This window comes from Microtus oregoni, unplaced genomic scaffold, assembly GCF_018167655.1.
Source record: "Microtus oregoni isolate MIOR12 unplaced genomic scaffold, Mior012 000019F_ref0000042, whole genome shotgun sequence".
Lineage (NCBI taxonomy): Eukaryota > Metazoa > Chordata > Mammalia > Rodentia > Cricetidae > Microtus > Microtus oregoni.
The window spans coordinates 38726966-38754874 of NW_024543078.1; the positions used below are offsets into that span (position 1 = coordinate 38726966).

Here is a 27909-nt window from a genome sequence, read left to right on the forward strand (position 1 = left end):
CTCCCCTCCCTGATGTTAGAATTATTGGCACACACCATCACACCTCTCCTTTAAAGTAAATGTTGGGGATCTGATCTCAGGTCCTCATGCTTGCAAAGCAAGTACTTTACCAAATGAATTTATCTTACATGCTTGTTTGAGTGAAAGTTTAAAAAAAGTATGTTTTATCATTTTCCCATTTTTTTTCTGTTTCTTACTTGAAATAATGGGTGTGTACCATGAACAAGAAAGAATCCTTTAGTGTGAGCCACATAACAAATGGTTTTGGGGCTGGAGAGATGGTTCAGCGGTTGTTCCAAAGGTCCTGGGTTCAACTCCCAGCACTTATAGAGTGGCTCACAACCATCCATTTGAAATCTGTTGCCCTCTTCTCGTCTGCAGGCATACATGCAGGCAGAACACTGTATGCTTAATAAATAAACAAACAAATCTTTTTAAAAAATGGTTTTGGGTCTGCTGCTATACCATAACCTATATCTGTGGTTCTAAAAGTCTTGTCCCCAATCTGACAGTATCAATCTGCTCAATAATTGGTTAGAAATTCAAATTCCTTGGTTCCATCCTAGACTCACTGAATCATGGGCTCCTACCTGTCATCTGTGGTCTAGCAAGTCCTTACTATAGTTCTGACACCTAGGAGTTTGTTGATTGATAAACTAGTTAGATTACAATGTTAGACCTGGTAAGAGATAGTGATGATGATTGGTTAGTGTTGTAACTAGAATATGGAGAAATGGGGTTTAAGTAGGCAAAACTTTATCTTTTGGTTTCCTTGAGACAGGGTCTTGCTATCTATCTATCTATCTATCTATCTATCTATCTAATCTATCTATCTTCTGGAATTCACTATGTAGACCAAACTGGCCTTGAACTCACAGAGATCCTGTTGCTTCTGCATCTTAAGTACTGGGACTAAAGACTTGACGTGACTCAAGATTTTTTTTTGTTTAATTTATGTATACGAGTTTTTGTCTGCATGTATGCTCTTGGTGAGGACCCAGTTTTGGTTTCCAGCACCCAGATAGCAGCTCACAACTGTCTGTAACTCTGTTCCACCTTTTTTGTGGATTCTAAGTATTAAATTTAGGAGGCAGGTTGTTTCATTGTTGATTGTTAATCACTTTGTCTGCTGAGTCTCAGTCTCCAGTAATTCTTATTTCTTCTTTTAAAATCTTAAGAGATTTAAAAGAAATCCTGCTTCTTAGAGATCTATGGAACATGGGATCTAGGACATGCTAGGTAAGAGTTCTCCCACTGATCCATCCTAACTTAGTAATCCATCCTAACTTATTCTTTTGGATTCTTAGTGATAAAGACTTCATCTTTCAAATTCTGAAGTTTCAACATTCATCTGGGGGGCTATTATATTTATCTTTCTCTGAGCATAGGAAGCTCTTAATCTGAATGCCAGATTTTCTTTATTGGTCACCCCTTTGAAAATTGCCTTTCTCTCATCCCTAGCTTCCTAGAACTTTCTTTGGGATGTAAGCTCCTTGAAAGCAGTTGTTGTCTACTTCCAATGGTGTATATATGTGGGGTTTCATATACATGATAAAAATTAGCATTTTGGGCCGGGCAGTGGTGGTGCATGCCTTTAATCCCAGCACTCGGGAGACAGAGATAGGTGGATGGATCTCTGTGAGTTCGAGGCCAGCCTGGTCTATAAGAGCTAGTTCCAGGACAGGCTCCAAAGCAACACAGAGAAATCCTGTCTCAAAACCAAAAAAAAATTTAAAAAAATACCATTTTGACCATTTAAATGTGTACATGTGGGTCTGGGGGATGCAGCGCAGTGGTAGAACATTATTTACTTAGTATGTATAAGGCTTCAATCCTCAGCAATGTTTAAAAAAAGAAAAAAAAAGCCCAAATCTTAAAAAGCCAGGTGGGATCTCTGTGAGTACAGAGTCATCTTGGACTACATACTTAGTTAGGAAGATCCCGGCTCAAAAAAAAAGTATTTTTTTTGTGATAATCATAATTACATTGTTTTAATTTTTATAAATTATTTCAGTTAGAATCTAACTCTTTAGTCCTGACTGCAATTTACTGTGTAGATTAGGCAGACATTGAAATTGTGTAAATCTGTCTGCCTCCACCTCCCAAAGGCCAGCTTCAGGATTAAAGGCCTGTACCACTATTTCTGGCCCTCACCTTGAACTTAAAAAAAAAAAAAAAAGATTTATTGTACCTCCTTCAGTATTCAAAGATGTGTCCGTAGGCCTATGTCAAGATCAAAGGACAACTTTGTGAAATTAGTCCTCTCATTCCAGTTTTTCTTGAATTTTGAGGATTGAATTCATCTTCCCAGTCCTGCAAATACTTGACTGGCTGAGCTATTTCTATCCTCCCCAAAGCATTTCTTGCATGCCTGCTGCTAACAACTTTTTAGTTTGTATTTCTCTCAGTGCGTTTGGTCATTATTCTTGAAGGATATTTTTTATATGTAAAATTGACAGTTTTTCTTACAATACTTATACACTGCCTTCTGGCCTTTCTTTTTTTAATTAAAATTTTCTATGGGGCCTGGAAAAATGGTTCAGTGGTTAAGAGCACTGGCTGCACTTCCAAAGGACCCAGGTTCCACATGGCAGCTCGCAACTGTCTGTAACTACAGTTCGAGGGGATCCTACACCCTGACATAGACATACATGGAGGCAGAATACCAATGCACATAAAAAAATAAAATGAAAAAAAGTATGTGTATAGGTGTTTTGTCTGCATGTCTGTCTCTGTAATGTCTTCCCAGTGCCCAAGAAGTCCAGTAGGGGATATCGGAAGGTTGTGAGACTCCATGTGGGTGTTAGGAATTGAACCTTGGGTCCTTTGGAGGAGCAGTTAATGTGCTTAATCATCTCTCCAGCTTCTGGCCTTGGTTTCTGATAAGTCATCATCTATGTTACTGTTTGTACTTTTCTTTTGGACCACCAGTTCACAAATAACTACATGGACACTAATGAAAGCTTGGCTTTAGCTTAGGCTTTTCCCCAACTAGTTTTTATAACATAAATTAACCTATTTCTATTAATCTACCTTTTGTCACATGGCTCAGTTACCTCTCCTGTACTGTATGTTCAACCTTTTCAGTGCCTCTTTGGCATCTCTTGGACACCTAGGTTCATCTCTCTGCCCAGAGGTCCAGCCTATTCTCTCCTGTCTACCTATTGGTCATTCAGCTTTTTATTAAACCAATCAGAAGGTGCCTTGGCAAAGACACATCTTCACATTATACAAAAATACTATACAAAAATACTATCCCACAACAACTGTTTTGTATTTGAAAGGATATTTGAATTTTTTGTTGCTGTAGATTGAGTCTAGATAGAGCTGTATACATGCTAGACAAACACTCCACTAGTGAGCTATATCACCCAGCCAATGATATATCTATTCATTACTTTTTCACAGCATGGTGAAATTGTATTCTCCCCTCTCCTAATTTTTTTTCCTGTTTTGTTGTTGTTTGTTAGCTTATTTATTTTTGTGTTTTGAGACAGGGATTCTTTGTGTAATAGTCTTGACTGTCCTGGAACTCACTCTGTAGACCAGGCTGGCCTTGAACTCGCAGAGATTCACCTGCCTCTGGTGCTGAGATTAAAGACACGCGCCAGCACTGGTCAGCATTTTTTTCCTGCTTTTAAAGTTTGAGTATTTTAACCTATTTTCAGTGTTTTTGACTTCTGTTTTCTCCCATGTGCTTTAATTTTTTTTGTTTGTTTTTGAGATAGGGTTTCTCTTTGTAGTTCAGGTTGACCTTTGAAACTATAGACCATAGGGCTGAAGAGGTCACTCGGTGGTTAAAAGTGAGCATTGTTCTTCCTGAGAATCTGAATTGAGTTCAGCACTCTTGTCAGGCAACTATAAGCTAACTGATAACTCTAGCTCCAGGGGATCTGACACCATCTGGCCTCTACAAGCTCATGATGCTTGTGCATGTGCACATGTTTTTATTTTGAGACAGAGTATCACTAAGTTAACTAGGCAGGTACCGAATGTATTCTGTAGCCCAAAAAGGTCCTGAACTCATCATCCTAACTCAACCCCCAGTGTAGTTCAGATTATAATCCTACTCTGATATGGCAACATATGGTCTTTTTAAATGATGTCTGCTTCACTGTTGTAATTTTTAATTAATTTTAAGTTTTTAAATGTGTATGGCTATTTTGCTTGTTTATTTTGTATCACAAGTATTCCCAGTTCCTGCGAAGGCCAGAAAGGGTGTCAGATCCTTCCACTGGAGTGGAAGGTGGTTATGAGCCACCATGGAGTTACGGGAACTGAAACTGGGTCCTCTTCAAGAGCTGTTAAATGCTCTTAAACTGCTGAGCCAGCTCTAGCCTACAAATTAAATTCTTAAGTTGGGCATCCTGCCATATTGGTTGTTGATGATAATGATATACCTGAACTTTGTTCTCCTGACTCAATTGTATTTTCCCTTTTACAAATGATTTGTCTTTTCAATTATATTATTTGTGATATTAAATTGTCATCTGTAGCCTAAATTATTATATACAATATCATAAATTACCTCAAAAGATAAAACAATAAAATCCAATTTCAACAAAGCTATATAGATATTGGTACATTTACCTTAGCTTTAAATGTAATATGTTGCTTTTTTTTTCTTTTTTTTTTCCTCTTTAAACACTGTAGAGTTCTAAGAACCAAAGCATCTGGGCTGGATGGAATTTAGCATCAGAAAAAGCTCTCTTTCTGTTCAGAAAGTTGTAAAGTGCATGAAGATGAAGCAAGCACCAGAAATCCTTGGCAGTGCAAATGGGAAGACTCAGAACTGTGAAGTGAATCATGAATGTTCTGTATTCCTCAGCAAAGCTCCACTTTCTAACAGCCTACAGGAGGGGGTCATGCAGAAATTTAATGGTCATGATGCACTTCCCTTTCTTCCAGCAGAGAAGTTGAAAGATCTTACTTCCTGTGTGTTTAATGGAGAACCTGGTGCTCATGATGCTAAATTGTGTTTCGAGTCCCAGGAAGTGAAAGGAATTGGGACACCACCCAATACTACCCCTATTAAAAATGGCTCTCCAGAAATTAAACTGAAAATCACAAAAACATACATGAACGGAAAACCTCTCTTTGAATCTTCAATTTGTGGTGACAGTGCTGCTGATATGTCTCAGTCAGAAGAAAATGGACAAAAATCGGATAAGACTAGGAGGAATAGGAAGAGGAACATAAAATATGACTCTTTATTGGAGCAGGGCCTTGTGGAAGCAGCTTTAGTGTCCAAGATCTCAAGTCCTGCAGATAAAAAGGTATGTGTGAAGGATTCTTTTGGGTTATGTGACAATAAATGGTGAGCTTGAGACCCATGTGCCATACCTTAAAAAGTATGATGAAAAATGGAAGGGATGGGTAACAACCCTGGTACTGGCAGTCACTGTCTTTTGCCTTGGTCCTGTACAAATACTGATTGAGGCTTGGCTCTTGGTTGGTTGTTGGGCTTCCAAATACCTGGAGATTACCATCTTTAGATACCATAGCCACTAGTTTTGCTGCTTGAGAGGCCTAGTTGGTTTTACCATTCAGGATTAAGATGGGGAAAAAAAAAAAGGAAAGAAAGAAAGCAAGCCAGGTGCGGTGGTCCAAACTTTTAATTCTAGCCCCTAGGAGACAGAGAGAGGTGGATCTCTGAGTTCAAGACCAGTCAGGGTTACATATTAAGACCTTGTCTAAAAATACAAGAACAATTATTTCTGAATCTAGGTTTGTCACTTTTCATGACCTTGCTAGGGCTACTGTTCCTATGGGTTCTATCTCCCAGGTGTTCTAGACCAGCTAGTCAGCGGAGATACATTAGACTTAAGTAGATGCCGTACAGTGAATGACAGAGCAGAGCTGTGTTATACAGAGGTGCTCGTGTCATGTTTTCTGCATACAACACTGTCTACTTAGTGGTCTCTTCAGTCAAGTGGTTCAGCAGTTGACTGCCTCCTTGACAATTGGACTATGTCGCACATCCTATTCTTGGTTTTTACTGCAGAGCCCAATACTTTGTATGTAAGTGGGTATGTGCTGGTTAATCCATCAGAGACTGAGGAGGATAAGTCCTGACTTCAAGTGGAAAACATGTGGTTCTTATTCTGTTAGATGGTTTGTGTCACCAGTGTCCTAAAAATGACCTTCAGGGTCGTCCTAATGCTCGAGTGAGTATAGATAATCATATAAGACAGCTAAGTGACATTGGCCTTGGTGCAAAGAAATAGGGACATCAAAGCAGATTCTTAACTCATCCAAGCTGTTGGCCTGGAAGGTACTAGGTATTTGTTGACGTTCAGTTGCAGCAGTGGTAACACTAGGAAAACTCAGAGCAGGTAAATTGAAGTTCATAATTTATAATTGTGGACATCATGAAAGTTGAAATATTTAGTTTCAAATTGTAGTTGTGAAATTTTGTTACCACAAATAAAGAACAGTTGAAATTTCCTTGAAATCCTTAAATCTACGAAGTACTTTCAGGGTTTAAAGACAGTGGTTTTGACGATCTATTCTACTCTTGCTAATGTAATTCCAAAGGCAAATCTGTGTTCTTCCTTTTTTTGGAGGGGTGGGGAACATGATCTCACTATGTAGCCCTTGCCTGGAACTCATAGATATCAGCTTCCTAAATGCTGGGATTTGGGATTAAGGGTATGTACCACCATGCCCATCCCAAAGGTAAATGTTTTAAAAGACCAGTATAACAATCTGGGCTGATTTAGAGTGTTTTGGATATGCCTATAGATGTGCTTAACCTTATGCTTTCACAGTTCTTTGAAGAGGCCTCTGAATGTTGTCACAGACCAGGCTTTTATTCCTAGTTCTGCCACTTGATTTGGTTAAAATTACCGTCTACTTACATAGTGAGGTAATACTGAGATGCTGTGCAATCATTTGAGTACTAATATCTCATGGAAGAATAATCTGATTCTCCAGTAGTCTCCAGTGCCATGCTTACAAATCTATAACAGGCGGTGAGATTTGAGAGTAATTATGCAGCAGGGGCAGGACCTACAGTGTCTTGGAAGAATTGCCCTAAAAGGATGTTCAGTTTATCCATGTTCCAGAGATTGAGAAACTGAGCTTAGTTGAGCTTTGAGCACTCAAAACACATGCTCACACATGGGTACAGAGCACTTGTCTTTATTGGTGGGACTAGGACCCCTGCTTCAGCACAGGAGATTGATATGTTGATTGAGACACATATTCTCAAAGACCATCTAACAGATACATGTGTGGTCAGAGTAGGGGGCAGTATGTTTTGAGAGTTTCTGAATAAAGCACACCTGCTATGTGTCCAGCTTTGTGATAATCTTTGAGATGAGAATGAGGGAAAGCAGTTGTGAGAAGTGATTGATATTAAAGATGAAACCTTAAATACATTAAGGGGGGGCATTCTCTGAAGGTTGAATTCGAGGCCTTAAGCATGAAGACAGATGCTCTTCCAGTCCTCTCCATACATTTTTTTTGAACCTTTAATTAACTTCTGATTTTAAACCTCTGATTAATACTTGTTCTTTATAGATAGAAGACTGAATTTAAGGTAAGTTACTGAATGCTAATATTTGTCTTTTGTTGTTCACTTTTCAGATTCCAGTTAAGAAGGAGTCCTGTCCAAGCACTGGCAGAGACAGCCTCTTGTTGAAATACAATGTGGGTGATTTGGTGTGGTCCAAAGTGTCAGGTTACCCTTGGTGGCCTTGCATGGTTTCTGCTGATCCACTCCTTCACAGCCATACTAAGCTTAAAGGTACTAAATATTGACTCTTTTTTCCATATTCCTCTTCTACACCAAACCTTTCTAATTTGCATGTTTTTCCTTCTTTGCTAAGTGACCTTACTGGCTACTTTTGCATCTTTGCCAAAGGTGGGTGATTGATTGGTTCTGATGTGACACTTTTATTTCCTATGTATAGTCTTTATCTGATTGAACTAGTACTAACAGGGAAACAAGTGTTGAAGAAAAATTTTTTAGATTTATTTATGTATGAGTGTTTTGCCTTTTTTTTTTAGTTTTTTTTCTTGTTTCTTTTTCTTTTTTTCTTTTCATTTGTTGTTGTTGTTTGTTTGTTTTTGTTTTTCCAGACAGAGTTTCTCTGTGTAACAGTTTTGGTTGTCCTGGAACTCGCTATGTAGACCAGGCTGGCCTCAAACTGACATCTGCCTGCCTCTGCCTCCTGAGTGCTGGGATTAAAGGTGTGTACACCACTATTGCCTGGTGTGTTTTGTCTTCTTGTGTGTACATGAACCACATGTATAACTGATGCACATAGAAGTCAGAAGGTATTGGCTGTCCTGAAACTGGAGTTGTGGATGGTACCACATAGGTACTAAGAACTGAATCCACATCTTCTGTAAGAACGAGTGCTCTAAACTACTGAGCCATCTATCTCTAGCTGGGGAAACAGTCTTTACCATTGTATTAGCTCCCAAGTTTTATGACAAAAATTACTACTTAAATTATACAGTGACTGCTTATTTGTAGACTATTATTTTATGATATAAGTTTGAATTACAAAAATCTCCATTTATTTCATTAGACTTGGGAAGGGGTAAAAGTTAGAAATGATAATCTTTGACTTAGAAAACTTGAATAGATAAATTTGTTCATGAAATAGTTAAGTAATATATTTAAATTGTATTGTTATTGATACAAAGCAAATACTTAAAAATAATTTAGCACATAAGTATGTTAATTGCATAAGAACAGATTTGAGAGGAAAAGTAACAAAGGATTTTGCAGTTTGAGTGGGTTTGGTTTTTGTTTGTTTTAGACTTGGTCTGTGTAGCTCAAGCTGGCCTTGTACTTATGATCCTTCTGCTTCAGCTTCTGGTGCTGGGATGTGTGGTACTATGCTCCACCAAGGTCTAAATCATAACCTCAAGCATGTTAATGCCTATCTTTTGTCCTTTGAACCTCTATGGTCTTTTATCCATGTGACTTTCTCTATGCTTTATTCTTATTTTGTACATAGCTGGCCTTTCTTGCATTTAGAGCTTTTCTTTGTTCTCAGATTTAGCTCTGAGGTAGTCTTGTGTCTTGTAGAATTGACTGTGAGTACATAAATGCCTACTGTCAACTCAAGTGCTCAGTAGGCTCCACAGAATCTGAAGAGTGTCTGGGCATAACTCTCTCTAGCTCAGAGGGCCAGGGGTCACACTGTGGACTATCTTGATGAACAGTGATGAGAGAAGAAAGCACGGTCCACAATTGGACTCCTGGATGTTTAAAGGGGATAGGCTCTCTTAAGTATATGTATGGGCAGGGGTCAGTGATGAGCATCTCATACAAATTGTGATTCATGAATACTGGATTTTCAAAAGAAAAGATTACTAATTAGTGATGCTGAATAACTGGCTAATTATGTGGTAAAATAGAATATTAGGGCTGGTGAGATGGCTCAGCAGATAAAAGTACTTGCCCAGTAATCTTTTCTTTTTTTCTTTTTCTTTTTTTGCCTAGTAATCTTGATGATCTGAGTTTGTTTTCTGGAACTCAGGGTAGAAGGACAATAACTCATTTTGTCCTGGAAAGTTATGTTCTCGTTCTCTCTCTCTCTCTCCATCTCCCTCTTCCTCTCCCATCCCTCCTGGAACTCAAGGTAGAAGGACAACAACCCATGTTGTCCTGGAAAGTTATGTGCGCTCGCGCGCACGCGCGCTCTCTCTCTCTCTCTCTCTCTCTCTCTCTCTCTCACACACACACACACACACACACACACACATACATAAAATAAAAATTTAAAAATATTTAGAGTAGAACATCAACTTACTATATGTTAAAATAAGTTTCTTTGATAAAATTAAATATTTACTTTTTCTGTTTCTTTGTTTTGTTTGGAAAAAGGTTTTCTCTGTGTAGATCTAGCTGTCCTAGAACTTGCTCTGTAGATCTTACCTCAAGATCAGCGATCTACCTGTCTCTGCCCCCTGAATGTCATGTGCCATCACTAACTACTTTTATTATCTTAATTATGTGCATTTTGTGTGTGTGGGTGTGTATGTGAAAATATGTGCACATGAGTGCAGGATTCTAGGAGGCCAGAGGCCTAGGATCCCCTTTCAGACAGTTGTGAGCTACTATGTGGGTGCTAGGAATTGAATTTGGGTCCTCTAGAAAAAAAGCAAGTACTCTTTAACTGCTGAGCCATCTCTTTTTTTTTTATTTATTATGTATACAATATTCTGTCTGTGTGTATGCCTGCACACCAGAAGAGGGCACCAGACCTCATTACAGATGGTTTTGAGCCACCATGTGGTTGCTGGGAATTGAACTCAGGACCTTTGGAAGAGCAGGCAATGCTCTTAACCGCTGAGCCATCTCTCCAGCCCTGAGCCATCTCTTAAGCTCCCAAATAATTTTTTTTTCAAGACAGGGTTACTCTGTGTAACAGCCCTGGCTGCCTTTGAACTCAACAGAGATCCTCCTGCCTCTGCCTCCCAGGTGCCAGGATTAAAGGTGTGTGTCACCACCGCCTGGCCCAAATAAAATCATTTTTTTTCTCTTTTTTTTTTTTTGGATTTTCGAGACGGTTTCTCTGTAGCTTTTTGGTTCCTGTCCTGGAACTAGCTCTTGTAGACTAGGCTGGCCTCGAACTCACAGAGATCCACCTGCCTCTGCCTCCCAAGTGCTGGGATTAAAGGCGTGTGCCACCACCACCCGGCCCAAATAAAATTCTTAAAGGTTAAAGATACTCATAAAAAAGAAAAGTGTGTTGAGGCATGTCTTTAATCCCAGCACTCAGGAGACACAAGTAGGCAGGTGTCTGTGAGTTTGAGGCCAGGCTGGTCTAAATAATAAGTTCCAAGACAGCCTGTCTCAGTGGGGAGAAAAAAAAATTAGATTATGTTGGCAAATTTTTAGGTAGAAAAGAACTTCAGAAATACTATACTTAAGCTAAGTGTGGTGCTTTATTCCTGTATTTCTAGCACTGAGAAGGTGCTATAAAGAAAAAGGTTTAAAGTTGAAGTCAGCCTAAACTGTATAGTGAGGTTCCGTCTAAAAGGAAAAAAAAAAAGTATTAGGGCATGGTGACACACATCTTTAATCCCAGCACCAGGGAAGCAGAGATGATTAATTCTCTGTAGGCTTGAGCCTGGTCATGGCTGCATAGTGGGATCTTGTCACAACAAGAAAAAGTAGGACCTTGAGAGATGACTCAGTGATTAAGAGCACTGGTTGCTCTTCCAGAGGTCCTCAGTTCAATTCCCAGCACCCATACGGTGGCTCACAACTATAATTATACTTAATTCTATACAGAAGCCAGGTGGTGATGCACGACTTTAATCACAGCACTCAAGAGGCAGAGGCAGGTGTATCTCTGAGTTCGAAGCCAGATAGGTCTATAAAGCGAGTTCTAGGATAGCCAGATGTAGCAGGCTTTCTTGGACCATCAGCCTCCAAATAATGACACAGAAACTTAGTATTAATTATTAATGTTATGCCTTAGTTTAGGCTTGTTTCTAGTTTTTTTTTATTTTTTTTATTTTTTTATTTTTTATTTTTTTGGTTTTTCGAGACAGGGTTTCTCTGTGGTTTTGAAGCCTGTCCTGGAACTAGCTCTTGTAGACCAGGCTGGTCTCGAACTCACAGAGATCCGCCTGCCTCTGCCTCCTGAGTGCTGGGATTAAAGGCGTGCGCCACCACCGCCCGGCTTTAATTTTTTTTTAATAAATATTTTATTTATTTATTATGTTTACAATATTCTGTCTGTGTGTATGTCTGCAGGCCAGAAGAGGGCACCAGATCTCATTACAGATGGTTGTGAGCCACCATGTGGTTGCTGGGAATTGAACTCAGGACCTTTGGAAGAGCAGGCAATGCTCTTAACCTCTGAGCCATCTCTCCAGCCCCCTTTTTTAATTTTTTAAAAATATTTATTTATTATGTATACAATATTCTGTCTATGTGTATGCCTGCAGGCCAGAAGAGGGCACCAGACCTCGTTACAGATGGTTGTGAGCCACCATGTAGCTGCTGGGAATTGAACTCAGGACCTTAGGAAGAGCAGGCAATGTTCTTAACCTCTGAGCCATCTCTCCAGCCCCTTTAGTTTTTTTTTAAGCTTAAATTAACCCATTTTTATTCATCTAGGTTTGTTACCTCTACTGTCTGTCCTGCTTTTTTTTTTAAAGATTTATTTATTTATTATATATACAACATTCTGCCTCCATGTATGCCCACATGCCAGAGGAGGGTGCCAGATCTCAGTATAGATGGTTGTGAGCCACCATATGGTTGCTGGGAATTGAACTCAGGACCTCTGGAAAAGCAGCCAGTGCTCTTAACCCCTGAGCCATCTCTCCATCCCCCTGTCCTGCTTTTTTGTTTCCTCTGTGGCTGGCTGATTGGTCCTTGATTGACTGGTGGCTCTTGACTGGCTCCCCATTTTGTCTGCTCACCAACCCCACCTATTCTTCCTTTATCTAGCTATTGGCCAGCTAGCTTTTTATTAGACCAGTCAGGTGCCTTAGGCAGGCAGGGTGAAACAGCAACACATCTTTAAGTAGTTAAACAAATGCAACACATCTTTACATAGGAAATAATTATTCTGCAATACATTTTGACATAGTTAAACAAATTTCTATTACACAGCAGCCAGAGCTACACAGAAAAAACTTGTCTTGAAAAAAACAAAACCCTCTTTACAGTCTTAAGTGAAGTCTCAAGGGATCTGATGTCCTCTTCTGGTGTGCATATATGCAGACAAAGCAGCCTTACACACAAAATACATAAATAAGATTTGTTGTTTTTGTTTTTTTTTTTTTTGAGACAGGGTTTCTCTGTAATTTTGGAGCCTGTCCTGGCACTTGCTCTGTAGACCAGGCTGGTCTCAAACTCACAGAGATCCATGCTTCTGCCTTCTAAGTGCTAGGATTAAAGGCATGCACCACCATGCCCAGTTATAAATAAGCATTTATTTATTTATTTATTCATTTATTTATTGGTTTTTCGAGACAGGGTTTCTCTGTAGCTTTGGTGCCTGTCCCGGAACTAGCTCTTGTAGACCAGGCTGGCCTCGAACTCCCAGAGATCCGCCTGCCTCTGCCTCCCCAGTGCTGGGATTAAAGGCGTGTGCCACCACCGCCCGGCTTATAATTATGTTTTTAAAAAGTAACATTTTACAAATTTTGGGCCAAGCTATAGTAATTTGTTTTATCAATAGATAGATACATCAAGATTTTCCTTTTTGTGTAATAACTATTTTTATTTTTTAAAATAAGATTTCTCTGTGTAGCCATGGCTGGCCTGGATTTCTCCCAATAGACCAGACTGACTTTAAACTTGCAAAAATAAACCTGGATCTCCATCCTGAGTACTGGGATTAAAGGTGTTTGCCATCACCCTGTGCTAAGCATTAAATTTTTTTCTTCCTTAAAAAAAATACCTTTTTAAGGGTTTATGCGTATGTGTGTGAATTTGAGTACAGGTTCCCATTGAGACTAGACACATCAGATCCCTCTAAGTTGGACTTAGAGTTGGTTGTGAGCTACGCAGTGTGGGTGCTAGAACTTGGCTCCTTTGGGAGAGCAGCATGTGCTCTTAACTTCTGATTCACGTTTCCAGCCTGACATTAACTATTTCTAAACATCACGTAAATTAATAGCAATTCATTATATACAATAAAAGATTCTCTTCACTATGAACTATGACTCATATCTATATTAACTTTCAATATGATGAAAAGATTAAGGTATTGGCAAAAGCCACAAACTGCTCCGTGTTCCTTCAGTTTTTTTTAAAAAAAGTTTCTTATTTTTAAAGTAATATTATATACAGTATGTACTCCTGCCTTCTCCTCCCCAACTGAGAGGTAATTTGTTTTGTTTGTTTGTTTGTTTGTTTGTGTTTTGAGACAGGGTTTTTCTGTTTATTTCTGGCTGTCCTGGAACTCCCTCTGTAGATGAGACTGGCCTCAAATTCACAGAGATCCACCTGCCTCTGTCTCCCAAATTCTGGGATTAAAGGTGGGCATCATTTTTTTAATGTGTGCGTATTTGCCTGTGTGTATTTATGTACATTGTGTGTGTGTGTGTAAGTGTTGAAAGAGACCAGGAAAGGCACTGTATCTTCTGGAACTGGAGTTTTGGACAGTTATCAGTTACCTGGGTTCTGAGGACTGATCAGACATGAGTCCCCTGTAAGAACATCAAATTTTTGTTAACCACTGAGTCATCTCTCTGACATAAGATTTTTTTAAAAGGATTTTATTTATTTATTATGTATACAGTATTCTGCCTGCATGTATGGTTACATGCCAGAAGAGGGCACCAGATCTCATTACAGACGGTTGTGATTGCTGGTAATTGAACTTAGGACCTCTGGAAGCGCAGCCAGTGATCAATTTCTCCAGCCCTTAAAATGTTTTTAAAAATATACTTTATTTTTTTTTATATGTGTGTTTGTCTGAATGTATGTTTATGCACCATGTATGTGCAGTGCATATTCTGAAGGCCAGAAAAGGGCATTATGTCCCCTAGTTAAAGATGGTTGTGAGCTGCCATATAGGTGCTAGAAAATAAACCCAGACATACATGCAAGCAAAATACCTATACACATAAAATAAAAATAAAATAATAAAAATAAAAACTAGCTAGGCATGGTGGAACACTCCTTTCATTCCAGTACTCTCAAAGCAGAGGGTTGTTTTAGAAGGTTGGACTCACCTTGAGCCACTCTTTTTTGGGGTGGGGGGCGCTGGTTGAGACAGGGTTTCTCTGTAGCTTTGGTGCCTGTCCTGGAAACTAGCTCTTGTAGATCAGACTGGCCTCGAACTCAGAGATCCACCTGCCTCTGCGTCTTGAGTATTGGACTGCCCAGCCATCTTGAGCCACTACTGGAGGGATCTTCTTTGGTTTGTTCCCCCATGCTACCCCCAGATAAGGTTTCTCTGTGTAACAGCCCTGACTGTCCTAGAGCTCGTTTTGTAGACCATGTTGGCCTTTACCTCCCAAGTGTTGGGATTAAAGGCATGTATCACCACCACCTGGCAATTGGAGGCATCTTTGAAAGATTCAATGAAGATGTTTTTCTTCTGGTTACTTTAGCTATCCAGGAAGTCTATTTTTACTTCCTTTAGGATAGGGTAAAGATCTTTTTCCCTATTATTACTGAGAGCTGCCCTTTTGCCTTGCTTACCTGTGTTCTACCTTTCCTTCAACTCCAGCAAAATTTGAAATATCAGGGTATAGTAGTCTTTTTGCTCATCCCTCTGGCTGCATTGAGAAATGTTTCTTCCTGTGGCTAAGAGTTATAGCGAGGAGCTCATCTTTAATCCCCGCACTTGGGAAGCAGAGACAGCAGATGTCTGAGTTCAAGGCCAGTCTGGTCTACAGAGTGAGATCCAGGACAGGCTCCAGAGCTACACAGAGAAATCCTGTCTTGAAGAATAACATCAGGGAATACTTGAGGAGGGTTGCTGTGATTGCAACAGTTCTTTGAGGCAATCTGCTCTTATTTTAAGCATTGTGTCCATGGTGGCTAGAAGAGGGCATCAGATCCCCTGGAAGTGGGTAGGCTAGTCATCAGTGGGTAGGGATAGATTGGTTACTGAATCCAGCCCAGTGTATTGCCTCATGCTGCTGTTTGCTCTTTTGGAAGTTCTCTTTTGCTGATGTCTTGTCTAAAAATCTCTCTAAGAAGATATTGAAAGGGGAAGACAAAAGAATGTTCTTCAGCTTCTTCCTAGTCTACTTTTGTATTTTCTCTGATATCTCTGATTAGTGAATTTTCCTCTTGGGCATGGAATATATTAAAGATAAAAAGGTAAAATTTATGCTGAAATTAATAAGCACAAACTGCACCGAGTAAAATAATTTTAAAGCATTAGTAGATTTCTTCAGTTTCATCCCAAATTCTGTTATTCATGGTTTTTATTTTTAAAATTAGGTCAGAAAAAAAGTGCACGCCAGTATCATGTACAGTTCTTTGGTGATGCCCCAGAAAGAGCTTGGATATTTGAGAAGAGCCTTGTTGCTTTTGAAGGAGAAGAACAGTTTGAAAAATTATGCCAAGAAAGTGCGAAGCAGGCACCCACGAAAGCTGAGAAAATCAAGGTGATAGAAGTCCCTTTAATGTGTTTTTAAATAAATTTTAATTCTTACCAAGTTTATTTTATTTTGACCTTATAGTTGCTTAAGTAGTTTCTTATGTTGGTCATGTACCTTGTTTTATCTGTCTGTCTGTCTGTCTATTTTGACGCAGAGTGTAGACAGACTACTCCTTTGTTTCTCAGCTGCCTAGACCCGAATAATCACATAGAAACTATATTAATTACAACACTGCATGGCCAAAAGTTTAGGTGTGTTCCTACCTAGCTCTTATATCTTAAATTAACCCATTTCTTTTAATCTGTGTATCACCACAAGGCTGTGGTTTACCAACATCTGTCTTCTTCAGCAGCCATGTGATGTCCCCTTGACTCTGCCTATTCTATATATCTCTGTTCAGATTTCCCGCATGGCTTTATTCTGCTAAGCCATTGGCCAAAACAGCTTTATTCATTAGCCACTAAAGCAACACATATACAGAAGGACTTCCCACATCAGCAGAATTTACTATATAGGCCTGGCTGGCCTGAACTTATGTAGGTTAGTCTGGAATTCATAGAAATCCTCCTGCTTCTGCCTCTGTAGTCTTGGGATTAAAGATGTGTTATCGGCAGGGTGATAGTGGTGCACATTTAATCCCAGTACTTGAGAGGCAGAGCAGGAGGATCTCTGTGTGTTTGAGGCCAGCCTGGTCTACAAAGAAAGTTCCAAGGCAGCCAAGGGTACACAGAAAAAGAAAAAAGAAGAAAAAAAGATGTCAGTCACCGTGCCCTGCCTAAATTTATCATTTACTTTTACCCAAGTATGTTATTTTTCATTTATCTATTTGGTGACTCACAGAAATAATTTATTTTTTGATTTTTTTCTTTTTTATAAATTATATTAGGTAAAACTGTTAGAGTTGATTTATAGTTTAAAGAAATGAGTTGTTAGCTGAATTATATCTAAAATTTTAATTGGTTTTTTATAGGTTTTCCTTATCTGATATTGTAAAAATGCTTTTAATTGAGTTACCTTTTATACTATATAATAAAATTCATAATGATTTGTTTTTTTTTCCAGTTGTTAAAACCTATTTCAGGGAGATTGAGAGCCCAGTGGGAAATGGGCATTGTTCAAGCAGAGGAAGCTGCTAGCATGTCAGTAGAGGAACGGAAAGCCAAATTCACCTTCCTCTATGTGGGGGACCAGCTACACCTCAACCCTCAAGTGGCTAAGGAGGCTGGCATTGTTGCAGAACCTTTGGGAGAAATGGTGCACTCTTCAGGGGTCAGTGAAGAAGCTGCTGCAGACCGTGGGTCTATGAAAGAAGAGGATATTCCCATGAAGAGAAGGCGAAGAGCCAAAAGGTCTAGTTCTGCTGAGAACCAAGAGAGTGACCCTGGCACAGAAAAGAGTACCCCTCCAAAGATGGCAGAGGCTGAACCTAAGAGAGGAGTAGGATCTCCTCCTGGTAGAAAAAGGTCCACAGCTTCTGCTCCACGGAGCAGGAAGGGAGACTCCGCATCCCAGTTTTTAGTCTTCTGTCAAAAACACAGGGATGAGGTAAATATGCTGGTGGGTTCTGAGTTCTTTGTCATGCCACAAGATTTCCAAATTCGAGGAATGTTCCTTTATTGCAGAATCCTCTTATTTCTTAGTACACTGCATAAGCACTGTTTAGTTTTTTTCTTTAAAATTTTTTTTTTAGGATTTTATTTATTATGTAGTGTTCTGCCTGCAGGTAGACATGCAGGCCAGAAGAGGGCACCAGATCTCATTACAGATGTTTGTGAGCCACCATATGGTTGCTGGGAATTGAACTCAGGACCTCTGGAAGAGCAGCCAGTGCTCTTACCAGTGAGCCAACTCTCCAGCCCTTGACCATTTCTTTTTCCTTCCTCTTAAATCACATGTTTATGGGGAGAGGGCACAGCAGTGTATATCGGGTCAGAGTACAGCTTCCAGGAGTCAGTTCTCTCCTTCCATGTGGATGGATAGCAGGCTTGATAGCAAGATGGTAAGATTCTTTAAGCCTTTAGTAGTAACATATCAGTCACTGTAGGTCAGACAGTTTCAAAGTAGTTTATATAAATAATAACTTGGCATAGCCCTATGTAGTGGGTACCATTTTTAAAGGGTGTATACCCCTAGGATCCTCTAATTCTGCAATTCTCAGCCTGTGGGTCAAGACCCCGTTGGAGGTTGGAGGAGACTTTCACAGGGGTCGCCTAAGACCATTGAGAAAACATTTACATTATGATTTATAACAACAAAATTAGTTATTTCAATAACAACAAAAGTAATTTTATTGTTGGGGGTTACCACAACATGAGGAACTGGATTAGAGAGGGTCACAGCATTAGGAAGATTGAGACCCACAACTCAATAGTATCTTGGAGTACTACACAAAAATAGTAACAGGTATGAGTCCAATATTTGAAGGCAGCTGCTGATTTTGAGTCTGTCTTGAATGTGATTTGTCTTGACCAGTGTAAATTGAGTTTTGACTCTCTGAGAGCTTCAGGAAATAATCAAAATAAAATGTGCTTCTTTCATACATTTTTAATCCCAGCACTCGGGAGGCAGAGACAGGCAGAACTCTGAGTTGGAGTCTAGCCTGGTCTACAGAGTAAGTTCCAGAACAGCCATAGCTTCACAGAGAAGCCTTGTTTTGAAAAACTAAAAAATGTGCTTTTTCAAAACCCAAATTGTATCCAAAATAAACATACCAAAGTGGGATCTCACAGGGGAAATGTAGAAAGGGCCCGGGGATACAGGTAGTGAGACACTGGGGCTAAGCCAGCTTTGTGCTCTGCTGGAATTCTGAGGCTTGGTAAGCATGGATGCTCAGATGTAGTGCTAGGGTGTACTGAAGGCTGGACTAAGCCTAGTAGGGCCAACCGTTGAGCAGGTGGGATGGAGTAGTAGATCTTCTGTTCTTCTGAGTACCGTTCTTCAGGAGTCATGGCATCCCAGTAAGTCCAGTCACACCAATGGAAATTGAAGCCTTCAAGGAGAGTGATGTGGCCAGCTCTTGTAGGCACACAGTCGGGGCTTTCTGGATGGCAGATTTGGCACTTTAATCCCTGGCAGCAATATTACTCCTTGGATAGCAAACCAGCCCCGAAATCGGGGATGTATGCATACACCTGCTATGTGCTGGGTCCCCCATGGGTCAGGATCCACCTCTTGTCCTTGGTAGTAGTAAGCAGCCCCTGCCACATTGGCTGCAGTCTGAGCACTGGTTGGGGTGGACCTCATAGTCAGCAATGATTCCATTTGCAGTTCTGGAAACTTCTCTGCAACACTCCTCAGGTGGTAGGACACACACTGATGCACAGGGTCTCTCAGTGGTTGAAGGTGGTAGCTCTTTAAGAAGGGTTTGAGGGCTTTGTCAAACATAACAGGTGTGCTGAGTACCAGGAAGGCCAAAGGAAAGCACAGCACTATACAACTCTAAAAAATTGTATGTGGTAGTTGTGATCTGTTCCTATAGCATATTATATCAGAATGGATTTAGTAGATGTTGAAGAAAGCCAGCTACTTACTGCTATGTAGATAGAGTCTGTTGCTTCTGTAAAGTCTGAAGAATACAATATATTCACTCTTTATTTGTACCTCAGTATCTACTTGTGTTCATCCAAAAAGAGTAAGTGGTCAGCTGAGAAGGTGTGTGCTTTTGCCCAGGTGCCAAAGTATGCCCAGAGATGTGTTAATACTTAGTAGCAAACCATGGTTAACTATTGGATTTGACATGGTACAAAATACTTAGTAGTATGTGGTCAGTTTCCATGTGGGCAGGGTATGATGATAAGCTCTAAATGGATACCACCAGTATTTGGCATCTAGGCTGGAACATAATTGGTGAGGAACTGTGTGCTCTTATCCTTTGGAAGTTGGGCAGGGCTATGCCAAATGTGAACTCTAGCTTAGCTATATTCCAGCATGTTCTAGGCTGTTTCTTTGGCGTCTAACCATAGAAAAATTAGGTGCTTGGTCAAGAGAACTGGATGCTCTTCAGCAATTCCCAGCAACCACATGGTGGCTTATAAACCATTTATCATGAGATCTGGTGCATGCAGACGTGCATGCAGATAGAGCGCTCATATACATAAAATCAATCTAAATAAATATTAAAAGAAAGAATTTAGACTACTGTCCAGAGACCTCCTCCATTCTTATTTCTTTCTGGGGCCCAGGTTCATTTCCCCTAACCCTTGTGGTACTAAGAATTGTAACTGAACTCGTAGATTGGCACCTTGATGAGAACAATGTAGACCAAGGTAAAGGTGCGCAGTAGTTAGAGTTCACTTACATATTCATCTATCCTGTTGCATTCAAGCCTCAAACTGTGACTGTAAGGCCCACTAGGGCCATTACGTTGGGTTCAGGTGCTGTTCAGAAAAGGATGGCAGTGTTCACAGTTCCATGTTGTTCATCCCCAAAGGCTGTTTTTTGAGGTAGGGTTTTTCTTTGTGGTCCTTCCTGTTCTAGAACTCTCCATGTAAATCACCCTGGCCTTGAATTCACAGAGATCTACCTGACTTTGCCTCAGTGCTGGGATCTGGGATTAAAGGCATACACCACCATGCCCAATTAAGGCTAGCTTTTTGTGTTGTTTGTTTGTTGTTGTTGTTGATGCTGTTGTTCAGTTTTTAAATTTTTATGTATATTTAAAAGTAGATGAGGCAGAGCTCTGTGAGTTTGAGGCCAGCCTGGTCTACAAGAGCTAGTTCCAGGACAGGCTCCAAAGTGACAGAGATACTGTGTTTTGAAAAAACCAAAACAAACAAACAAAAAGTATGTGTGCATGTGCCTTCAGAGGTTATAGAGGTGTGAGATCAGCGGAGCAGGAGTTACAGGCAGTTATTAACTGCCTCATGTGGGTGCTGAGAATTGAACTTGTGTCCTCTGTAAGAACAATATATATTGTTGTTTTTAACTGCTTAGCTATTTCTCCAGTCCTCAAAGCTGTTTTTTAAAAACATTTAAAATAATTTATTAATTCTTATTTTATGTGCATTGGTGTTTTGCCTGCATGTATGTCTATGTGAGGGTGTTAGATCCCTTGGAGTTATAGAGAGTTGTAAACTGTCCTGTGGGTGCAGGGAATTGAACCTGGGTTCTCTAGAAGAGCAGCTAGTACTCTTAGCTGCTGAACCATCTCTCTAAAGCTGTTATAAAAATGGTTTTGAATTAGTCAAGGGCCAGCTTTTGAGGCACATAACTCTCTTAGGCTACCTGAACCCTCTTTTGGATAGAAGACCCAAGACTTGAGGATATTTGATTGCTACCTTTTGACTTTGTGTGTATGCATATGTATATGTTCATATGGATATCAGTACCTATGCATGCACCTGCATGTGGAAGCCAGAGGTCAGTGTTGAGTGTCTTCTTCAACTGTTTCTCCATCTTATTATTATTATTTTAAAAAGTGTGTGTGTATATGACAGGTCTTGGTGGGTACTCATGCTTTGGTTTATCTGTGGTGGTCAGAGGACAACTATATGGAGTTGCTTCTCTCCTTTCATTTTTACTTTGGAGTCTGGTGATTGAACTCAGATCCTGACTTCAACCTTTACAAATACAAAAGCTCGTGAATTATCTTGAAATAAGTGGTAGGCTAGAGTATGTTTCTGAGCTTAGTATGCTTTTGTTCTTGTGTCTTTTCTCTATTCCTACCTCTTGAATTCAACTGCATATTAGAAATCCTTGGGAAGCCTTTGAAGATGTCAGACATATATAAATTGACTTGATCTTAGGTAGGATCTAAACACCATTGGCTTTAACCCTATGGTTATTGCCATCTGCAGTTAAAGCTGGGAGTTGCTGCTCAGTGATTACTGTATACCCAAACCACCTAGAAAACTTGTGAAAATGCATATTCTTTGCTAGTAGGTTGGGAGGGCCTTCAGCATATTCCAAGGGTACTGATACTCAGTAAGTGGAGAATCTGTTGCCTTTGTAGACCAGTTATCTTGGTGCTGGTTTAGCTTAGACAAAAATTAGGGCTTGCTTGTTAACTGTCGTCTGTATTTCTTATCTATGACTTGGATTGAAAGATGGAGTGTGGCTACTGTAGTTGGTGAGGATGACATAATAGACCTCAATCCATGCTCAGAGAAGCATTTTTGCACAACTTTCTGGACTACTGATTTTTCAAGGATGTCTAGGAAATTATGATTTAAAAAATGACTCAGTGTTTTTTTAAAAAGTACTTTTTGTTTTGTTTCGTTTTGTTTTGTTTTTCGAGACAGGGTTTCTCTGTGTAGCTTTGGTACCTGTTCCTGAACTTGCTCTGTAGCCCAGACTGGCCTTGAACTCACAGAGAACCTCCTGTCTCTACTTTCTGAGTGCTGGAATTAAAGGCGTGTGCCACTACCGCCTGGCTAAAAGTATGTTTTCTATTCATCATTTGTCAGTTATTTTCACTTAGAAATTTTTAGTGAATCACTGAATTGGTTATGTGCTATTTTTCTCTGAACCAAATTTTCTGGACAAAATTCTATACTGTGGGAATAAATATGTTACATACTCAATTTCATGGGACTGTGTATTTGGTTTTATGTAAATCACAATGAATTTTGTGAGTATAGAGTTCTTATTGTCCTCCTTTCTGTGTTCATAGGTTGTAGCTGAACATCCAGATGTCTCAGGGGAGGAGATTGAAGAATTACTTGGATCCCAATGGAGCATGCTCAACGAAAAGCAGAAAGCACGATATAATACAAAGTTTTCCCTAGTGACCTCTGCCCACTCTGAAGAAGATTCTGGTAAACATGGCGCGCGCGCGCGCGCGCGCGCGCGCACACACACACACACACACACACACACATGTCTTTTGCTTGCATGTGATGTGTAGAGTGTCACCACATGAACAGTGTTCATAATCCCATCAGTGCATGTCGTTATCATTTCCTCCCTTATCACCAGTGCAGTTCTTGATGCTGTTCAGGACCTCACTTTATTGTTTACACAGAGTAGGGATTCTGGTTGCAGTATTTGAAGGGGTGGTATAGGAGAGAAGAAGAAAGGAAAGGTGCGTGGTTCTAGCACTTTGTGTTTAGTGGCATGGATCAGGCCCAGTGGAGAACAGTTAGTTCTTAGCAGAACTTACAAGTGAGATGACTGGTTGACCTTCACTTAGGTGTCTGTTTCTAGGTTTTCAGTTTAAAATTTAAAATATACTGCATCAAATACCAGTTTAGGCTATGGCAAGTTGAGGAAGACCTGGAGAAAATGTGTAACAGGTTTGTTACATGTAAGCACTTAGACACACAAGCTGAGGAAAAAAAAACCTTTTAATGTAAAAATAAAGTGTAATGTGTTTGAGTGTTAAATAAAAGTAAATAGTCTGTAACTCTTAAGGTTCATTATTGAGTTTTGGAGATGCTAGACATCAAAGCTAAGGTATCCTAGGTTGTCCTAGAATAACTGCCAGGTATTAGATTGTGACAGTACATACACTAGTAGCCTCTTTGCACCTCCTGGAGATACTCATCTTAATTTACGGCTTGCTAGGTGTCTGAGTTACTTTGCTGCTGCTATAACAAAGCACCATGACCAAGGCAACTTAAAGAAGAAAGATTATTGGTGGCTATTCTGCTGACTTAGTGTTAGGGAACTCCGATTTCTTTCTTTTTGGTTTTTTGAGACGGGGTTTCTCTATGTAACAGCCCTGACTATACTGGAACTCATTCTGTAGATCAGGTTGACCTTGAACTCACTGAAATCTTCCTGCCTCTGTCTTTTTTTTTTTTTTAATATTTATTTATTTATTATGTATACAATATTCTGTCTGTATGCCTGAAGGCCAGTTGAGGGCGCCAGACGTCTTTACAGATGGTTGTGAGCCACCATGTGGTTGCTGGGAATTGAACTCAGGACCTTTGGAAGAGCAGGCAATGCTCTTAACCACTGAGCCATCTCTCCAGCCCCCCTGCCTCTGTCTTTTAAGTGTGTGCCATTACTGTCCTGCAAACTCTTTGATTTCTTTAGGAAGAGCTGTGTCTCATCCTAGATAAAGTAGGCAATGCTCTGGGTGTTCATGGGAAAGAAAAAGAATCACCTCACACCTCACAGTGAAAAACCTGCTGCTGGTCAGTAACCTGGAACTCAGTGTTTAAGGTTGTGAGTGCAAACCAGTTGAAGTGTCTAATTGGGTGTGCCACATGGTGTTTATGACTCATGTAGTGTGAGCTTACTCCTGCTGTTTCAGACTCTGCAGGCAGACCTACAGTGGTGTGGTTAGGATTAAAGCCTAGTCAAGATTTTGTTAGGTCTTGTTTATACTAGCTGAGAGTTAACTGACTGCTTGATTCCTTCAATAGTAATTTAAATTCCAGACCTGAGGAACAGCCCTGTGCAGTTGCTGGCACCTAAAGCATGGCACTTTGGCCTCCTCCTGAGGCTTTCTGGACATGGCTGTGGTGGTGTGTTCTGTCCCAAAAGGTAGTGAGTATGAGAATGACAGTGTTCTTAAGTTTTGTAAACAGTGAAGCCTGCTGGCATAACTTGTAGTCCCAGCTACTCAAGAAGCTGAGGCAGGAGGATTCAAGCTATGTCTAGCCAGTGTAGTGAGTTTTTTTTTTTTTTTTGGTCAAAATAAAATGTAAAAAGATGGCTGGGGATATAATTAAGTCCTGGGTTCTATTCTCAGTACCATACACATACATACATATGTACGAACGTACGTATGTACATACAAGAAGTTTGATAAGTTGAACCCTAACAAACAGTTATGCAAGTGAAAATAATTTGTATTAAAATTAAACTTTAGCACATTCAAAATGATTGTCTCTCTAAAATTTATTCTCTTGCCTTCCTTCATATCTTTTGAGGTCAGTGACATTTTGATACTTTATCATAGATTAATGATATTTCCAGACACCTAAAATAAGGCACTGTCAAATGTATAGCAGAAAGCATATAACTTTAAGATGCAGATGTGATTTTGCTTCTTAAAAAACTTTTATTAAAGAGAACAAATAGTAGCAACTTTTATTTGTTTTGTTTTGTTGTTTGAGACAGGGTTTCTCTGTGCAGTATAACCTTGGCTGTCCTAGAACTTGCTATGGACACCAGGATGTATAGTTGGAAGTTTTCGTGTCTGAACCACCTGCTCCCGAATAACTGGCAGCCGCTTCCCAAATAATTGACTTGGAAATTTAATATAAATTATAAATGCTTGGCCAGTAGCTCAGGCTTGTTACTAACTAGCTCTCACAACTTAACCCATTTCTATTAATTTGTGTGCTGCCCTGAGCCTTGTGGCTTTTACCTCTAATGCTTTTTGTATGTCCAACTCATGCTACATCTGGCTGGTGACTCCTCAGACTCTGTCCTTCCTCATCCTATCATTCTCAGTTTGACTCTTGTACCTATCTTTATCCTGTTCAACTATTGGCTAGTCAGCTTGTTTATTAAAACCAATTATAGTGACATATTTACACAGTGTACAAAAAAAAGGATTATTCCACAGCTAGGCTGGCATCTGCCTGCCTCTGCATCCCAAGTGCTGGGATTAAAGGCATTTGCCACCACCTGACCTTATTTAACTTTTTTAGATTTGTTTTATTTTATATAGTTTATTACTTTGCCTACATGTATGTATGTATATCTACATAGAGGCCAAAAGAAGGTGTTGGAATTACAGATGATTGTCAGCTACAATGTGGATTCTGGGAATCAAACCCAGGTCCACTATAAGAACAAGTACTCTAAACCACTGAACTATCTTTCCAGCCCTTAAATTGTAGTTTTTTTTAAAAGTTGACTTAAATTCTACTTGTCTTTACATGTTACTAAATAAATACTTTTCCTTACTTTGAGACAGTGTCCTGCTGTGTAGCCAACACTGGTATTGAACTCAAACCTTCTCGTGCTATGCCTTTCTCCTTGTGTGCTGGGATTACCATGTCTTAACTGTAAACAATTTTTTAAAAAAGACTGGTGCTGTTAAATGATCCTTCTATACACTGTGAATATGTATTACTCCCATTGGTTAATAAAGATCTGATTGACTGGTAGCCAGGCAGGAAGTATAGGTGGGACAGCTAGACTAAGAATGCTGGTAGGAAGAAGGGCAGAGTCAGAGAAGCCTCCAGGAGAGACAGAGAGAGCAAAACATGATGGAGGACAGGTAAAGCCACGAGCCATGTGGTAGTACGTAAATTAATAAAAATGGGTTAATTTAAGTTGTAAGAGCTAGTTAGTAATAAGTCTTGAGCAATGGGTCGAGCATTTGTAATTAATACAAGCCTCTGCGTTAGTTATTTGGAATAGGAATACTCCCCTTTTAACTTGGTTATATTTAAATTTAATGCTATATTTTTAATGTATATTAAAGTACAATGGTAAGATAATAATTAGTTAAAATATTTGTGGGTCCTTGTTCTGTTTTGCAAAGAATTGATCTGTAAAACATTGACCTTGGACATGTACCTGTCACTATTTGCATGATGAATGCCAGAGCATGTTGTGAACTCTCTTTTTCCTCTGCATTTATCCCAATTCTCATTCTTCATTCCAAGGTAATATAAATGGAAAAAAAAGAAATCACACGAAGAGGACAGATGATCCTCCAGAAGATGTTGATGTTGGAGATGCACCCCGGAAAAGGCTTAGGACAGAGAAGCACAGTCTTCGGAAGGTAGTGTTCTGGGCTTTCCTGGCCTATAAGAATATACGCTATAGAATTCTTGAGATTCAGCCAAGATATAGGCAGTGAGGTATTTTGGGCTCTTGCCAAAGTGGTATTCAGAAGTAAGGCGTGCCCTTTTTCTCCATTGCAAAGACCACTGAAGAAAGGACTTGCTCATTAACAATTAGGAACATCACCACAGAACTATTGATACTAGTCTGTTCAAGAAAAGAACATCCTGATGCTTTGAGTAATACACAATATTTTGATTTTATGAGTTAAAAATTACTCTTAGGTTGAAGGGGGTTAGTTCAATGCTAGATTACTTAAGTAGAATAAGCCCAATATTTAGTTTCATTGCCAATACTAGTCAAAACATTTTGTCTGTAGGGATTATTATTTAATCAGTGTGTGGATGAGGTGCATGAAACACATTAAAGATACTTTGCACAGCAATAGGAAGTTAAAGAATCTATGATAGACACTGGAAATGGATTACATGAATTTATTCACTTTGTCAGTAATTCATGATCTTGTTTACTCACTGGGAATCCAGTCTGGGCGTCATAGAGGCAAAATTGAAACTACAGTGTGGGTGAAAAGGCAACTCAGGGCCTTGAGCCTCAATATTGCCAGCATCTGTTAGGACAGCTTGCTTGGTATCTGATAGGAAGTGAAACTGACAAAGATCCATGTGTGTAAAGCAGCAGTGGATTTCTCTGTCTGCTATTTGAAGCCCACACAGAGAGAGTGAGCCTGTTAGCACTATTTGTTTCAACTGTCTAAGATATCTAAATAACTTTTTGGTAAATTGAATTTAAAGGATTCTCACCATTATGCCCAGAGTTTTCATTTCTTTGTTTTTTTTTTTTTTTAATAGTACTAAGAATTGAATCCATGGTTATGCCAGGCACATGTTCTACAACTAGATGGCCCCCCTTTTTTTATTTTGAATCTTTATTTTTAATGAATTACTTTTATTTGTGTATGTGTGTAATTGTATTCCATGGAGGCAACAAAAGGGTGTATAATCCCTTGGAGGTCGAATTCCAGATGTTTGAGTTGCCAGACAAGCATGCTGAGACCCAAACTTTGGTCCTCTGCAAGATCAGCAAGTGCCATCTCCTCAGTTTTTCTTTTCAAAGTGGGATATCACTAAATTGTCTAGCCTGGTCTTGAACTCACTCATTAGCCCAGACAGCTGTGAGTTTATGATTCTCCTGCCTCAATCTCCC

General features: G+C 39.6%; 1 protein-coding gene and 1 pseudogene across 5 annotated transcripts in view; one reads left to right on the forward strand and one right to left on the reverse strand.

Moving 5' to 3' along the window:
* The window catches only part of LOC121459784 (histone-lysine N-methyltransferase NSD2-like), a 69544-nt gene that overhangs the window by 10359 nt on the left and 31276 nt on the right, over window positions 1-27909 (forward strand). For all 5 annotated transcript variants that reach the window (XM_041669790.1, XM_041669787.1, XM_041669786.1 and 2 more), the window contains 6 exons: window positions 4654-5276; window positions 7591-7750; window positions 15890-16056; window positions 17113-17595; window positions 22661-22805; window positions 26565-26683. In XM_041669790.1, the coding sequence (XP_041525724.1) occupies window positions 4683-5276; window positions 7591-7750; window positions 15890-16056; window positions 17113-17595; window positions 22661-22805; window positions 26565-26683 (1668 nt within the window). In that variant the 5' untranslated portion in view covers window positions 4654-4682. The remainder of the gene's footprint in view (window positions 1-4653; window positions 5277-7590; window positions 7751-15889; window positions 16057-17112; window positions 17596-22660; window positions 22806-26564; window positions 26684-27909) is intronic.
* Window positions 18712-19458, reverse strand: LOC121459543 (annotated as a pseudogene).